The sequence below is a fragment of the Macaca thibetana genome, chromosome 14, assembly GCF_024542745.1.
Source record: "Macaca thibetana thibetana isolate TM-01 chromosome 14, ASM2454274v1, whole genome shotgun sequence".
Classification (NCBI taxonomy): domain Eukaryota; kingdom Metazoa; phylum Chordata; class Mammalia; order Primates; family Cercopithecidae; genus Macaca; species Macaca thibetana.
Genome location: NC_065591.1, coordinates 105,691,382 through 105,708,004, shown reverse-complemented (window position 1 = coordinate 105,708,004; position 16,623 = coordinate 105,691,382). Strand labels below are relative to the sequence as shown.

Here is a 16,623-nt window from a genome sequence, read left to right as displayed (position 1 = left end):
AACGGACCACATATACAATAGGGGTCCGGTTAAGAGATTATAATCCTATGTAAGTGATTATAATGGAGTTGCCCTGTATAAGTGTACCATTTTTTATTTCTATACCATATTTTACTATGTTTAGATACACATAGTATGTTTAGCTACACAAATACTTGCCACTGTTTTACAATTGCCTATGGTATTCAGTGTAATAACATGCTGAACAGGTTTGTAGTCTAGGAGCAATAGACTATACCATAAAGCGTATGTGCGTAGTAGGCTGTACCATCTAGGTTTGTGTAAGTGCGCTCTCTGATGTTCACACAATGAAGTTGCCTAACGACATATCTCTCAGAACATATCCCTGTCGTTAAGACACATGACTGTATGTAGAGGAATATAAGCTGACAGTGTGTGTACATTGGTGGCCTGCACAGAATCATTCCTTGCCACCATGTCTGCCTGCGTTTAAGGGAAAGAGGCCATGTCTTAATCATCCAGTCAGCATCTAGCACAGTAAAATGTGTGTTCAATGAATAGTTGTTAAATTCAACCATTAGCCTTATTGAATAGAATATGTACATTTCAGTCTACTAAGGCTACTATAACAAAGTAGACTTTGTTCTATCATAGATTTGGTAGCTTAGACGATGGAAATTTATTTTCTCACAGTTCTGGAGACTGGAAGTCCAGAATCAAAGTGTCAGCAGAGTTAGTTTCTCCTGAGGCCTCTCTCATTGGCTTACAGATGGCTGCCTTTTCACTGTGTCCTCACACGGCTGCCCTCCATCTGTGTTTTCTGTGTCCTAATCTCCTCTCTGTGTCAGGGCATGAGTCATAATAGTATAAGGGCATGCGTCATAATAGGTTTGGGCCCACACTAAAGATCTCATTTTAGGCCCAGTGTGGTGGCTCACGCCTGTAATCCCAGCACTTTGGGAGGCTGAGGCGGGTGGATCATGAGGTCGGGAGTTCAAGACCAGCCTGGCCAAGATGGTGAAACCCCATCTCCACTAAAAATACAAAAATCAGCCGGGCGTGGTGGTGGGCTGTAATCCCAGCTGCTCAGGAGGTGGAGGCAGAGAATTGCTTGAACCTGGTTGCAGCGAGTTGAGATGGTACCACTGCACTCCAGGCTGGGCAACAGAGCGAGACTCTGTCTCAAAAAAAAAAAAAATATATATATATATATATATAGCCACCAGGACCATCACGGAGGCTCCACCCTGATAACCTTATTGAATTCTAATGACCTCCCAAAAGCTTCACCTCCAAATATCATCAACATGTGAATTTGGAGATTAAGTTTCCAACACACAAAATTTGGGAGACACATTCAAACCATAGCAGTTGGGTGTTGAAAAATGTATACATTCATGTAACCAATACCCCAACACCCTAATCAAGATATAAAGCATTTCTGAAAAGTTCCTTCATGTCCTTTTCCTGTTTTAGAGCTTCATATAATAGAATTATATAGTATGTACCCTTTTACGTCAGACTTCTTTCTCCCAACTTAATGTTTTTGAAATTTGAATATGTTGTTACATGTATCAATAATTCATTGATTTTTATTGCTGAATGATATTTTATCATATGGATACAACACAGTTTATCTGATCTCCTGTTGATGCACATGTGGGTTGTTTATAATTTAGGACTCTTTTTTTTTTTTTTTGCTTGCTCTCTCACCCAGGCTGGAGTGCAGTGGTGTGATCTTGGCTAACTACAACCTCCGCCTCCCAGGTTCAAGCAATTCTCCTGTCTCAGCCTCCCGAGTAGCTGGGACTACAGGTGCATGCCACCACGCCCAGCTAATTTTTGTATTTTTAGTAGAGACAGAGTTTCACCATGTTGGCCTGGCTGGTCTCGAACTCCTGACCTCGTGATCCGCCTGCCTCGGCCTCCCAAAGTGCTGGGACTATAGGCATGAGCCACTGTGCCTGGCCCCACAAAACTATTTTCACTCTGTTTTTATGAGCCACTCCTACTTTCAGTCCTTCATTCTCAAACCCTTGTGTTCTAGCTATAGAGAAAATAGCACCATAGGAGTGGTCTCTGGTTCAAAACATGTACTGTATCCTTAGACAAAGTATATATGGCACCAAAGGACACTGGTGAAGGAAAATCCTCCAATAAGCAGTACTTCAAGTCATACATTCGGTAGTTTTTGTTTTTTTTTTGACAGAGTTTCACTCTTGTTGCCCATGCTGGAGTGTTATGGCATGATCTCCACTCACTGCAACCTATACCTCCTGGGTTCAAGTGATTCTCCTGCCTCAGCCTCGTTAGTAGCTGGGATTACAGGTGTGCACCACTGTGCCCGGCTAATTTTTGGGCTTTTAGTAGAGACAGGGTTTCGCCATGTTGGCCAGGGTTTCGCCATGTTGGCCAGACTGGTCTCGAACTCCTGACCTCAGGTGATCCATTCGCCTCGGCCTTCCAAAGTGCTGGGATTACAGGCATGAGCCACCATGCCTGGCCTAGATTTTTAGTTTTTATGATAACCAACACAGAGACCCCAACATCTTTCTATAGTTTGAATGTCTCCTCCAAAACTCAGGTTGAAATGTAATTGTCATTGTGATGGTAATGGCTGGGTGCAGTGGCTCACCCAGATGGGAAGGCTGGGTGCAGTGGTTCACATCTGTAATACCAGTACTTTGGGAGGCCAAGGCAGGTGGGTCGCTTGAGCCCAGGAGCTCAAGACCAACCTGGGCAATATGGTGAACCCTGTGTGTACAAAAAAATACAAAAAAAATTCGCTAGATGTGGTGACACACACCTGTGGTCCCAGCCACTTGGAAGGCTGAGGTGAGAACCTCACTTAAGCCTGGCAGGCAGAGGTTGCAGTGAGCCGAGATTGGGCCACTGCACTCCAGCCCGAGTGACAGTGATTAGGCCACGAGGGTTCTGCCCTTATGAATGGATTAATGCCATTTTCACAAGAGTGGGTTCCGATAAAACCAGGGTAAGCCCCCTCTTGCCCACTCTTGCTGTCACGTGAGCGCCTTTTCATTTTTGCCTTCTGCCATGAGATGATTCAGCAAGAAGACCCTCGCAAAATGCCAACACCTCAACTTTGGACAAAAGCTTCCAGAACTGTCAGAAATAAATTTCTTTTCTCTATAAGTAACCATGTCTGTGGCATTCTGTTATAGCAACACAAATGGAATAAGACACCTGTGTACATGGGTAGAAAAGGCAAGAGATATGTCATAACTTTGCTCATATGAAACAAAAGTGTCACATTTGTTAAACTTTTGTTCCAAGAAATCTCTCTCTGGCAATCCCCAGAATCTGCTCTGAATGTGTATGCTTATTCAGTAGTGTCCTCAAAGTGATGGAAAAGTGGCTCTTTACTCTTTCCAGTTGGAGTAATGCATATTTAGGTTTTTTTCTTTAAATGTAATAATTAAAACTTGGCTGGCACAGTGGCTCATGACTGTAATTCCAGCACTCTGGGAGACAGAAGTGGAAGGATCATTTGAGGCCAGGAGTTCAAGACTAACCTAGGCAACATGGCAAGACACTGTCTCTACCAAAAAAAAAAGTTAAAATTAAAATTAAAAAGTATTCAAGTGCCAACACATAATGTTCAAAATATTTTCATTATGTTCTTCAGATAAGCTCATAACTAGATCATTCAGATTCATCAGCATCAAGTCAGATGGGATTGGTTTTTGCCATCATCCCATTCTGTCTTACCAATGAAATAAGAATATTTTGTATAACAGAAGAGTTGTTGGTAACACTATTCATCTTTTCACAAAGCTGAGGAAATAAAAGTTGAGACTCTTCCACTTTAAAAAACATGGCTAGCAATTTTTTTTTTTTTTTTTTTTTTTTTTTTGGAGATAGAGTGTCACTCTGTCACCAAGGCTGGAGTGCAGTGGCCTGATGTCAGCTCACTGCACCCTCTGCCTGCCGGATTCAAGCAATTCTCATACCTCAGCCTCCAGAGTAGCTGGGATTACAAGTGTGCACCACCACGCCGATTAATTTTTGTATTTTTAGTAGAGATGAGGTTTCACCATGTTGACCAGTCTGGTCTAGAAGTCTTGGCCTCAAGTGGTCCACCTGCCTCGGCCTTCCCAAGTGCCGGGACTACAGGCATGAGCCACTGTGCTGGGCCCGTGGCTAGCAATTTTATTTAGCAATTTTATTTATGTATTTATTTATTTAGGGATAGAGTCTCGTTCTTGTTGCCCAGGCTGGAGTGCAATGGCACGACCTTGGCTCACTGCAATCTCCGCCTCCCAGGTTCAAGTGATTCTCCTACCTCAGCCTCCCGAGTAGCTGGGATTATGGGGAATCGCCACCACACCCAGATAATTTTTTTGAATTTTTAATAGAGATAGCGTTTCACCACTGGCTAGTTGGTCTCGAACTCCTGACCTCAGGTGATCCACCCGCCTCAGCCTCCCAAAGTGCTGGGACTACAGGCATGAGTCACTGTGCCCGGCCCATGGCTAGCGATTTTAAGCTGAAGTACTGTTCTTTTTTATTTTTATTTTTTGAGACACAGTCTTACTCTCACCCATGCTGGAGTGCAATGGCTTGATCTCAGCTCACTGCAACTTCCGCCTCCCAGGTTCAAGCGATTCTCCTGCCTCAGCCTCCCAAGTAGCTGGGATTAAAGGCACCTGCCACCATGCCCAGATAATTTTTGTATTTTTAGTAGAGACTAGGTTTTACCATGTTGGTCAGGCTGGTCTTGATTTCCTTGACCTCAGGCGATCCACCACCTCCGCCTCCTCAGAAGTGTTGGGATTACAGGTGTGAACCACTGCACCCTGCCCTGAAGTACTTTTCTAAAGCTTTTTATTCTTTGTTACCAGAAAGTCTTCATTTGAATAGACCAATTCTCTGATCTGCTGGCTCCAGAATTCAATACTTGTACTCCTTAGAGCAACTGACACCCTCTCTACACAAAAATGGCAGAAGAGTCCAAATAGTCTTTCTATTAAGCACCTTGTTCCTTTGGTTTTAAGTTTCTTGCTATGTGTTACTCCTGGAGAAGTATAGGAGACTACAAACACCACAAAAAACCAATGATTCCAGGACTTCAGAGTTCTTCCATGGCCATTTCAGGTCTGAAATTCTGAACTCTCCTCTCAAATGGAAACAAAAAGGCCCATTCAACTTCAGTCCTCAGCATTTTACCCCTCTGGCAGGGGCCATCAAATACCGTCTCTTCTTCCAACACCACATCATCTCCATCTCCCAAGGGATGACCATCCGACATCCTTAAATCCTAACCTTAAATGCCAATAGTTGTTGGTTTACAGTCTTTTACAAAAGTGAAAAAGCTGCAGTCCTTTAAGCAAATGAAACTTAAGGCAATAAATGATCCCATCCACTCTCAGGGAGGTACCCTCTGCTTCCCGTCTGTGTTCTCTAGAAACAGATTAACCAGTGCTTGTTAAGAAAGCATATTTCTCAGACTTGGCTCAAAATTTGCATTTTAGCTGTATCTATAAGGCTTCTGGGGCCAGGTGCTGTGGCTCATGCCTATAATCCCAGCACTTTGGGAGGCCGAGGCAGGCAGATCACCTGAGGTCAGGTGTTTGAGACCAGACTTGCAAACATGGGGAAAAGCCACTTCTACTGGAAGTACAAAAGTTAGCCAGGTGTAGTGGCAGGCGCCTGTAATCCCAGCCACACGGGAGACTGAGGTGGGAGAATCGCTTAAACCCGGGAGACAGAGGTTGCGGGGAGCCCAGATTGTGCCACTGCACTCCAGCATGGGTCACAGAGTGAGACTCCACCTCGGAAAAAAAGAAAGACTTTTGGGAATAAAACGTCAATATTCTCTAGGACCATTGCTTAAGTTTAAGATGAAACTGCTTTATTATTCAAATCTGGAAATTTGAGAAAGGAGGAGTTACCGATAAGCATACTGGGAAAACAGGGGTAAATCAGGTTGCCCCAGGCAAACTGGAACTTGTGGTTACTCTAATTGTAACTAGTCTTCTGAATGAGTGCTGTTAGAAGAAAAAACTTTAGACAAATTTAACAGCGTTTAACAGAGCAAAGGACAATTCGAGAACTGGACAGTGCCCTGAACCAGAAAAAGTTCAGAGTAACTCCAGGGCTGCTACCTGATCAGATAATGTTTATTTATTTATTATTTATTATGTTTTTTTTCTGAGATGGAGTCTTGCTCTGTTGCCCAGACTAGAGTTTATTGGCTCAATCTCAGCTCACTGCAACTTGTACCTCCTGGGTTCAAGCAATTCTCCTGCCTCAGCCTCCTGAGTAGCTAGAATTACAGGCGTGTGCCACCATGCCTGGCTAACTTTAGTATTTTTAGTAGAGACGGGGTTTCACCACGTTGGCCAGGCTGGTCTCGAACGCCTGACCTCGTGATCCGCCCACCTCAGCCTCCCAAAGTGCTGGGATTACAGGCCCGGCCTCCAATAACGTTTATTAACAAACAGAAGAAAATGACCTACAGAAAACAGAAGTAAGGCTGGGCGCAGTGGCTCACGCCTGTAATCCCAGCACTTTGGGAGGTCAAGGAGGCAGGCAGATCCCTTGAGGCCAGGAGTTCAAGATCAGCCTGGCCAACATGATGAAATCCCATCTCTACTAAAAACACAAAAATTAGCAGCGTGTGGTGGGGCACGCCTGTAATTCCAGCTACTTGGGAGGCTGAGGCAGGAGAATCGCTTGAACCCAGCAGGCGGAGGCTGCAATGAGCCGAGGTTGTGCCACTGCACTCCAGCCTAGGCGACAGAGTGAGGCTCTGTCTCAAAAAAAAAAAAAAGTAAAGAAAACAGAAGTGAGGGAAGTGAGGTACAGAAACAGCTTGGCATTTGCCTTATTTGAACATGATTTGAACAGTTGTCTGCCTGTGATTTCTGAAACGATCTGGTTGGTACAAGAGTAGGTAACAGGCTGGACGCAGTGGCTCACGCCTGTAATCCCAGCACTTTGCGAGGCTGAGGCGGGTGGATCACCTGAGGTCAGGAGTTCAACACCAGCCTGGCCAACATGGTGAAACCCCATCTCTACTAAAAATACAAAAATTAGCCAGGTGTGGTGGCAGGCACCTGTAATCTCAGTTACTCAGGAGGTTAAGGCAGGAGAATCGCTTGAACCAGAGAGGCGGAGGTTGTGTTGAGCTGAGACTGCACTGCTGCACTCCAGCCTGGGTAACAAAAAAAAAAAAAAGAGTAGATAACAGCCTATTTACATGTCCAGTTAGTTATGGTCTAATATGTATGGAGAACTCTTTGGACTGAACTTAAAGTATACAAGGAGGCAGCTTTAAGCTAAACTTAGCAGTGCTAAAACTCCCATTTTTCCCCTCAGTTTTCCCTATCTTTGTCAGCTCAGCTCCAGTGCCACCCCCAGGAGTCTCGCTCTGTCGCCCAGGCTGGAATGCAATGGTGCAATCTTGGCTCACTGCAACCTTCGCCTCCCGGGTTCAAGCAAGTCTCCTGCCTCAGGCTCCCGAGTAGCTGGGATTATAGCCGCCCGCCACCATACCCAGCTACTTTTTGTATTTTTAGTACTGGCAGGGTTTCACCATGTTGGCCAGGCTAGTCTCAAACTCCTGACCTCAGATGATCCACCCACCTCAGCTTTCCAAGGTGCTGGGATTGCAGGGGTGAGCCACCTTGCCACCTGGCCAGAGAAGTCTTTGGAGGCAGTTTTCTCCCTAATTATTCATCTTTCTCAATTAGGATTTCTCTAAACCTGAATCTCCTTAAGAGAGAGCTTAAATGTTTGAGTTAGAGTGCTGTTTTAGAAAGACCTTGGGCAAATTACTTAATCTGTCTGTGGTGGTTTCCTCACTTGTAAAGCAGGTTCTACTATAATACTAACAGCACTTACTTTATAGGGTATTGTGAGAATAAAATCAGTTCCTATGTGCAAAGTACTCAGAGAACCACCTGACCTAAGTGCTCGATAATGTTAGCTATTACCTCCTCTAAAAATGTTGTATTTTATTTTATTTACTTTTATAGATGGGGTCTGTCTCTGTCATCCAGGCTGGAGTGCGGTGGTACAATCTTGGCTCACTGTAGCCTTGAACTCCTGTGTTCAAGTGATCCCAGAACTTCAGCCTCCCAATTAAAAATAGTTCTCAAAAAAAAAAAATAGTTCTCAGGCCGGGCGCGGTGACTCACACCTGTAATCCCAGCACTTTGGAAGGCTGAGGTGGGTTCGGGGCGGAGGGGGGGAAATCACCTGAGGTTGGGAGTTTGAGACCATCCTGGCCAACATGGAGAAACCCCTCTCTACTAAAAATACAAAATTAACTGGGCGTGGTGGCACATACCTGTAATCCCAGCTACTCTGGAGCCTGAGGCAGGAGAATTGCTTGAACCCGGGAGGCGGAGGTTGCAGTGAGCTGAGATCGTGCCACTGCACTTCAGCCTGGGCAACAAGAGCGAAGCTCCATCTCAAAAATAAAAAAAGAAATAAATAATAATAATAGTTCTCTTTTCTTCCAGAGTTAAGTACCAGATCAATAAAATTATTATTTTCTTTTTAGAGACAGGGTCTCACCCTGTTACCCAGGCTGGAGTGCAGTGGCATAATCATAGCTCGCTGCCGCCTCGATTTCCTGGGCTCAAGTGATCATCCTGCCTCCGCCTCTGGAGTAGCTGGGACTATAGGTGTGCACCACCCATGCCCAGCTGATTTTTGTAGGTTTTGTAGAGATGGCATCTTGCTATATCGCCTGGACTGGTCTGGAACTCCTAGCCTGAAGTGATCCTCCCACCTCAACCCCCCAAGGTGCCGGAATTATAAATGTCAGCCACGGAGAGTTCATATTCTGAATACCAAAGCCAAATAGAGTCCACAGGGTTTTTTTTTTTTTTTTTTTTTTTTTTTTTTTTTGAGACGGAGTCTCACTCTGTCGCCCAGGCTGGAGTGCAGTGGCGCGATCTCGGCTCACTGCAACCTTCGCCTCCCGGGTTCACGCCATTCTCCTGCCTCAGCCTCCCAAGTAGCTGGGACTACAGGCACCTGCCACCACGCCTGGCCAATTTTTTGTATTTTTAGTAGAGACAGGGTTTCACTGTGTTAGCCAGGATGGTCTCGATCTCCTGACCTCGTGATCCACCCGCCTCGGCCTCCCAAAGTGCTGGGATTACAGGCATGAGCCACCATGCCCGGCCGAGAACATGGATTTTAATTGCATGGGTCCACTTATATGCAGATCAAAATACACACGTGCATCAAAAATACTGTATTCAGGCTGGGTGCAGTGGCTCACACTTGTAATCCCAACATTTTGGGAGGCCAAGGTGGGAGGATCGCTTGAGCTCAGGAATTCCAGGCTGCAGTGAGCTGTGATCGTGCCATTGCACCCCAGCCTGGGCAACAGAGAAATACCCTGTCTCAAAAACAAACAACACACAAACAGTATTCAAGGGTTATGAAACCTGAGTATGTAGAGTTTTCCTATAAGTGGGTTCTGCAGGGTCAACTTCACAATTTGAGTATGTGCAGACTTCATTATGGTAGAGCCAGGTGGAGGTCCTGGAATCAATCCCCTGTGTATACGCGTTAACTGTACTTCTTTTTTTTTTCTTCTTCTTCCTTTTTGAGACACAGTCTTGCTCTGTCACCCAGGATGGAGTGCAGTGGCGCAATCTTGGCTCACTGCAACCTCCTCCACCTCCCAGGTTCAAGTGATTCTCCTGCCTCAAAAAAAATAAATAAATAAAAATAAAATAGTAAACAAAAGAAAACAGAAGTGAGGGAAGTAAGGTACAGAAATAGCTGGATTGGTTGCAGCTTGGCATTTGCCTTATTTGAACATGATTTGAACAGTTGTCTGCCTGTGATTTCTGGTTGGCTGGGACTATAGGCACACGCCACCACGCCCGGCTAATTTTTGTATTTTTAGTAGAGACGGAGTTTCACCATGTTGGCCAGGATGGTCTTGATCTCCTGACCTCGTGATCCACCCACCTTGGCCTCCCAAAGTGCTAGGATTACTGGCGTGAGCCACCACACCAGCCTAGGTAACTGTACTTCTAAAATGAACTCATTAACTTTACCAAAAGCTATTTCAATTCTCCACACACTACATTGCCTACATTACACATTTGAGGCAGATTGGAAATCCATTTATTTTTCAACCAACCATAGATCCTTTTCTGAAACATTTTCTTAACACCTATAATTTAACCTTAAATAAGTAAACTCTTTAATCTAGGGGTTATTACTGAAATACTTGTATTTTATCCCTCAAAGGCCATTTTCCTAGCTGCTGAGGAGCTGGCCCTTAGGGACATTTCTGACTAGATCATTCCTGGAAAGGAATCCATAGCTTAAAGAGCAGTCACACCTGTCAATCAGTCATAGCCTGCGGCTTTCAAATCCAGTTGCTCAGAAGCCACTGGCAAAAAACATTTAGAGTGAAGCAGAGAAGAAACATGTTTCTTTATTTCTTCTTTTCTCTATTCTTTTCTTTTTTTTTTTTTTTGAGACGGAGTCTCGCTGTGTCGCCCAGGCTGGAGTGCAGTGGCCGGATCTCAGCTCACTGCAAGCTCTGCCTCCCGGGTTTTTACGCCATTCTCCTGCCTCAGCCTCCCGAGTAGCCGGGACTACAGGCGCCCGCCACCTCGCCCGGCTAGTTTTTTTTTTTTTTTTTTTTGTATTTTTTAGTAGAGACGGGGTTTCACCGTGTTAGCCAGGATGGTCTCGAACTCCTGACCTCGTGATCCGCCCGTCTCGGCCTCCCAAAGTGCTGGGATTACAGGCTTGAGCCACCGCACCCGGCCTCTATTCTTTTCCTAACATTTTCCCTTCATTGTCACTTAGCTCCTCAATCCACACAAGAATTCAATCATTCAAACAAGATCATTTTATTATAATACAAATTATATTTTGGATTTGCAGTAAATCAGAGGAGAAATCCATTGACTCAAAAAATAACTTATAGGCTGGGTGCAGTGGCTCACGCCTGTAATCCCAGCACTTTGGAAAGCCGAGGCGGGGAGTTCAAGACCAGCCTGGCCAACATGGTGAAACCCCGTCTCTACTAAAAATACAAAAATTAGCCGGGCATGGTGGTGCATGCCTGTAATCCCAGCTACTCGGGAGGCTGAGGCAGGAGAATGGCTTGAACCCGGGAGGCAGAGGTTGCAGTGAGCCGAGATCACGCCACTGCACTTCAGCTCTGGGCAATAGAGCAAGACTCTGTCTCGGGAAAAATAAATAAATAAAAAAAAATAACTTAGCATTGGGACAAAAGGTTTTCCAGGAAAAGAAAAAAAGTCAATTTCCTCTCTGGGAGAATACTCTGCAAATTATTCCCTGTTTAAACACACCGATTGTTTATTATTGCTTCTTATCAATATTACTTTCTCCCCTGGATACTCTTGAAATGATTATTGACTAATAATAGAATTATTCTAGAGCCTTCATGTATAAGCCCTTAAGAGGAATGAGATGGGATTTTCTGTGGTGACGGCACATGTTCTGTGATATCCACTTTTGATATTTGATCACTATGAGACTTGCCAACTGATGACCAAGCACTGATGTAGACTTGCTCATTAAATGTTGTGGTAGGACAGGGTGTGTCTAGCTGATTACCATGTCCAGCACCAAGTGGAAGTTAAAGGAGGCTAACAGGATTTATCAGATCCAGTCCCAAATTAATTATATTTATTAGATCTGGAGCCCTGTTTACAACCATCCAGCAGAAAGAGGTTTAATCAAAACTCAGGGTCTAAATTTACCAAAGGGCCTGTACACATCTCTTTCAGAGATAAGGGTGTAGGAGGTCTGGTGGTCTTTTTTTTTTTTTTTTTGAGACAGGGTCTCAATCCATCACCCAGGCTGGAGTACAGTGGTGTGATCTAGGCTCACTGCAGCCTTAACGTCCTGGGCTCAGGTGATTCGCCTCCCTCTGTCTCCCAAGTAGCTGAGACTACAGGCACGAGCCACCGCACCTGGCTAATTTTTTGATATGGTTTGGCTGTACCTTCACCCAACCTCACTTATTGAATGGCTCTAATGAAAATGCTGATACTGATATGAACAATAAGGTCCAGGCTGAGGTGGTCTTAGATGGAGATGAGGAACTTGTTGGGAACTGGAGCAAAGGTGACTCTTGTTATCTTTTAGCAAAAGAGACTGGTGGCATTTTGCCCCTGCCCTAGAGATCTGTGGAACTTTGAACTTGAGAGAGATAATTTAGGGTATCTGGTGGAAAAAATTTCTAAGCAGCAAAGCATTCAAAAGGTGACTTGGGTGCTGTTAAAAGCTTTCAGTTTTAAAAAGGAAACACAGCATAAATTTTGGAAAATTTGCACTCTGACAATGTGATAGAAAAGAGAAAAACCTGGTTGAGCGCGGTGGCTCATGCCTGTAATCTCAGCACTTGGGGAGGCCAAGGTAGGTGGATCACGAGGTCAAGAGATCAAGACCATCCTGGTCAACATGGTGAAACCCCGTCTCTACTAAAAATACAAAAATTAGCTGGGCGTGGTGGCGGGTTCCTGTAGTCCCAGCTACTCAGAAGGCTGAGATAGGAGAATGGCTTGGACCCAGGTGGCGGAGGTTGCAGTGAGCCGAGATGGCGCCACTGCACTCCAGCCTGGGTAACAGAGCAAGAGCAAGACTCCGCCTCAAAAAAAAAAAAAAAAAAAAAAAAAGAAAAAGAAAAAGAAAAGAAAAAAGAAAAGAAAAACCCATTTTCTGGGGAGAAATTCATGCCAGCTGTAGAAATTTGCATAAGTAGCAAGAAGCCTAATGTGAATCCCCAAGACCATGGGAAAAATGTCTCCAGGCCATGTCGGAGACCTTGCCAGGGGAGGGACCTGGTGGGACATGATTGGATTATGGGGTGGATTTTCCCCATGCATTTCTCGTGATAGTGAGTTCTCATGAGATCTTTGTGTGTGTGTGTGTGTGTGTGTGTGTGACTTTTGCTTTTGTTCTATCTCTCCTACTCTGCCATGGGAAGACATGCCTGCTTCCCCTTTGCCTTCTACCACGATTGTACATTTCCTGAGGCCTCCCAGTCTTGCTTCCTGTTATGCTCCTGAGTCAAACCTCTTTTCTTCATAACTTACCCAGGCTCAGGTAGTTCTTTATAGCAATGGGAGAACAGACTAATACAAAGGGTTATAGGTTTTGACACCACTTACACACAATGAACATGCAATTTCCTAAAATGCATGTGTAAACACAAACAAGGGTTGCTCCAGAGACATGGTAAATAAAGCATTCTAGCAGTGTAGAAATAGGCAATGCTGCAAATAAGCGAGACTCAGAAATCAATGTGGGCTGGGTGTGGTGACTCATGTCCGTAATCCCCACATTTTGGGAGGCCAAGGCAGGAGGACTGCTTGAGACCAGAAGTTTGAGACCATCTTGGGCAACATAGTGAGATCCCATCGCCACAAAAAAGACACAAAAATTGGTTGGGCATGGCACACGTGTGAAGTCCCTGCTGCTTCAGAGGCTGAGGCAGTTGGACCGTTTGAGCCCAGGAATTCAAGGCTGCAGTGAGCCGTGATCTCACCACTGTATTTCAGTCTGGATGACAGAGCGAGACCCTGTCTCAAAAAACAAAAAAACAAAAACAAAACAACAACAACAACAAAAAAGAAAACCAACATCAATCTGAAATCAACCTGTTCTGCAATGACACCCAGGTTGAGGCCATAAACACAGTCACTCATGAGGAAAAGAAAAATGGCAGAGCCACAAACATAAAAAGTCCTACAAATCGCAGACACAAACAGCCTGTTGAATGTGGAAGATTCCAAGGTAGTATCACTGCAACCATGCTAATCTGCCAGTTAATCTGCCAGGGGAAGGGGATCCCTGTATCTCCAGGTGGTGGAAGTAGCAGCAGTCCTAGTCCAGGCCCGAGAGTAATCTGGCCTCTCCTGGGAGCTGCACCTGACCTGTACCTGTTTCCTTTTGTCACAAACTGTGCCCGCATGCAGACTAGTGAGGCCTGCAGGTGAAACATAACAATCCCAGCGACAACAATGCCAGGAGTATAGGAAAGGCCACAGTCTATGTTAAATTCACACTTAAAAGTGTAGCTTGAGAGCCAGACCAGACCAGGGCAAGGGTGTAAGTGCTACTCTTAAAAGATGCCCTTCCACACTCAGCCTCTACGCAGATTTGGGACACCCAGCATGCTGTCAAGTGGGTTTGCCATCATGACACATTTGTATCTTAAAGGGCTGAGTAATCACAATTCCCACACAGTTGTTGAAAATACAATTCAGGCCAGGCGCGGTGGCTCATGTCTGTTATCCCAGCACTTTGGGAGGCCGAGGCGGGCGGACCACTGGAGGTCAGGAATTCGAGGCCAGCCTGGGCAACATGGTGAAACCCTGGGTGTGGTAGAGCGTGCCTGTAATCCCAGCTACTCAGGAGAATCGCTTGAACCCAGGAGGCGTAAGTTGCAGTGAGCCAAGATCGTGCGGCTGCACTCCAGCCTGGGCGACAGAGTGAGACTCTGTCTCAAAAAAAACCAAAAAAAAAAAAAAACCCCAAAACCAAACAACCAAATAAAAAACAATTCAATAGGAGCACGTGGTCTTTTAATATGAAATCGTAAATATCTGCCTCAAACATAACAAAGTAACACAAAATTTTAGTTTGAACTTCTGAAAATCGAAAATGGAAAAACTCTGTAATTTTTCCTTTCATGCCCAGGTTAACAGCATCAAGGTTAAGGGCACCACGCGGGGCACCCATGAACGGAGGCTTTGGTCCGTTTGGTTAGCTTTAGACAAGCGACTGCATTCATCCTCCATCTCTCCTTCAAGATGGTGAACACTTTTTCACGTCACTGGAGTTGGAAATGGCCACAAAGCCTGGTGGCAAATCCTTTATTCCACGGTCATTCGGCAGTTTCCCACAGCGGGGGAGCAGCTTTAACTCGCCCGTGGAGGGAGGGTGGAGCCGGAGGTCAGTCCTAGAAATGAGGTTTTGAGGGCAGAGAGCGGAGAAGACTCAGGAACGCGGCTCCCAGGATTCGCAAATCCAGTTCCCGGGTACTAGCAGCGTAGCCCGCAACCACCACGGGCTGTGAAGCCCACCGAGAGCTACAGGCGGGGCCGGGGTCACGTGACCGACGTCTGGTCAGCCGGGCGTGCGCGGGAGCACGCAGAACTGTTCGGCCCCGGGCCACGCGCCTTGCGTGCGCGCGCATGCCGGGGGCGGGGCATGTGGGCCGGGCCTCTGGCGCGCGCGGCGGGCGGGGGCGGGACGGAGCGGAGTGGAGGGCGGGGGCGGGACGGAGCCGGGTGGAGGGCGGGGGCGGGGTCTAGTCCTGAGAGGCTGGGCCGGCGGTGGCAGCGGCGGGAGACGGGTGACCCGCGGCTGGGCGCCTCGGCCATGACTGCGGAGCTGCAGCAGGACGACGCGGCCGGCGCGGCCGACGGCCACAGCTCGGTGGGCTCAGCGACGGCGAGCGGGAGCTGGGGGCGGGCTCCAGGCCCTGAGGGGAGCGTGCGGGGCCTGCGGGGCTGCGGGCTGCGGAGGGCGCCGCGGCCGGGCGGGACAGGGGGTGCGCCCGCGAGCGTGGGTGAGAAGGCCGAGGGCTCTGCGGGGCTCGGGCCGCGGAGATTGAGGACTGCATTTTTGCGTCCGTGGGCGAGCTGAAGTTGTAGGGGGATTTCCAGATTTTGGAAAACCAAATATAAAGGGCTGGACGTGGGGTTCTCCGCCGCAGGGATCAGTAAGGTGAGCGCTCCTGGGCCCCGACCGGGGTGAGAAACTTCCGAAAGCGGCAGCGTTGGTTGGTTTTGTTTTGTTTTGCTTTGACTTTTAAATCGGTTTTATGGCGGCGTTTTTAAAAGGTTAAAGCAGACCGAAGTTATTTCACTTAAAGTCCGGAATTATCACCGTCTTCTATAAGACCAGGGGTCCCAGTTACCACCACTTCCCTCCCTCCCCACCCAGCTTTGAAAACAAAACAGCGCAGCCTCCCCAATTATTGCATTCATCACTCTAGATTTTTAAGAAGGGGGAGGAGCAGCGTGATGAATAGAAATTCTACTGATAATGCTCTCCTGTTCCCAATGTCTAAGAAGACTGAAATCAATACAAGGACTTCTGAGTTAAGATGGTGAGAGTGAAAGAACCCTGGTTTGGGAGAAGAGCTAATGTCTGTATTAAGAAACTTGGGAAGAGGGCAATTTGAGCATGTCTTCTAGTGTTACTTCGGAATGTTATAACTTAACACCACCTCCTCACCCCTCAAGTACTGCACTTTTTCAAGACAAAATGGGAAATCTGTGCCAGTTATTCAAATACGAGTTTGGAAGTGAGACACTTTATATTTGTCATACAAAGCTGGCAGATAGATACCTTCAGGTGAGAATCCTTTTATATCTTTTTACTCTTTTGTCTGGAAGGCCAGTAGTAGTTAGCGTGGACGCACTTTTTTTTTTTTTTTTTTTTTTTGAGACGGAGTCTCCCTCTGTTGCCTAGGCTGGAGTGCAGTGGTGCGATCTCGGCTCACTGCATCCTCCGCCTCAGCCTCCTGAGGAGCTGGGATTACAGGCGCCCGCCGCCGGCCGGGCTAATTTTTGTATTTTTAGTAGAGTCGGGGTTTCACCATATTGGTCAGGCTGGTCTCAAACTCCCGACCTCAGGTGATTCGCCGCCTCGGCCTTCCAAAATGCTGAG

The 16,623-nt window shown here is 46.4% G+C and overlaps 2 protein-coding genes across 13 annotated transcripts in view; one reads left to right on the top strand and one right to left on the bottom strand.

The window, feature by feature from the left end:
- Positions 1-16,623, bottom strand: part of REXO2 (RNA exonuclease 2) — a 1,032,599-nt gene that overhangs the window by 563,930 nt on the left and 452,046 nt on the right. The gene's annotated exons all lie outside the window — the stretch shown is intronic.
- Positions 15,257-16,623, top strand: part of USP28 (ubiquitin specific peptidase 28) — a 77,127-nt gene continuing 75,760 nt past the window's right edge. For 10 of the 12 annotated variants that reach the window (XM_050758080.1, XM_050758074.1, XM_050758078.1 and 7 more), the window contains exon 1: positions 15,306-15,384. Coding sequence is in view for 2 of the 12 variants with exons in the window: in XM_050758069.1 (XP_050614026.1) it covers positions 15,328-15,384 (57 nt within the window). In the remaining 10 variants the exon portion in view is untranslated. Of the gene's footprint in view, positions 15,385-16,623 lie in introns of all 12 variants that reach the window. The other 2 variants (XM_050758069.1, XM_050758068.1) reach the window with 2 other exon arrangements.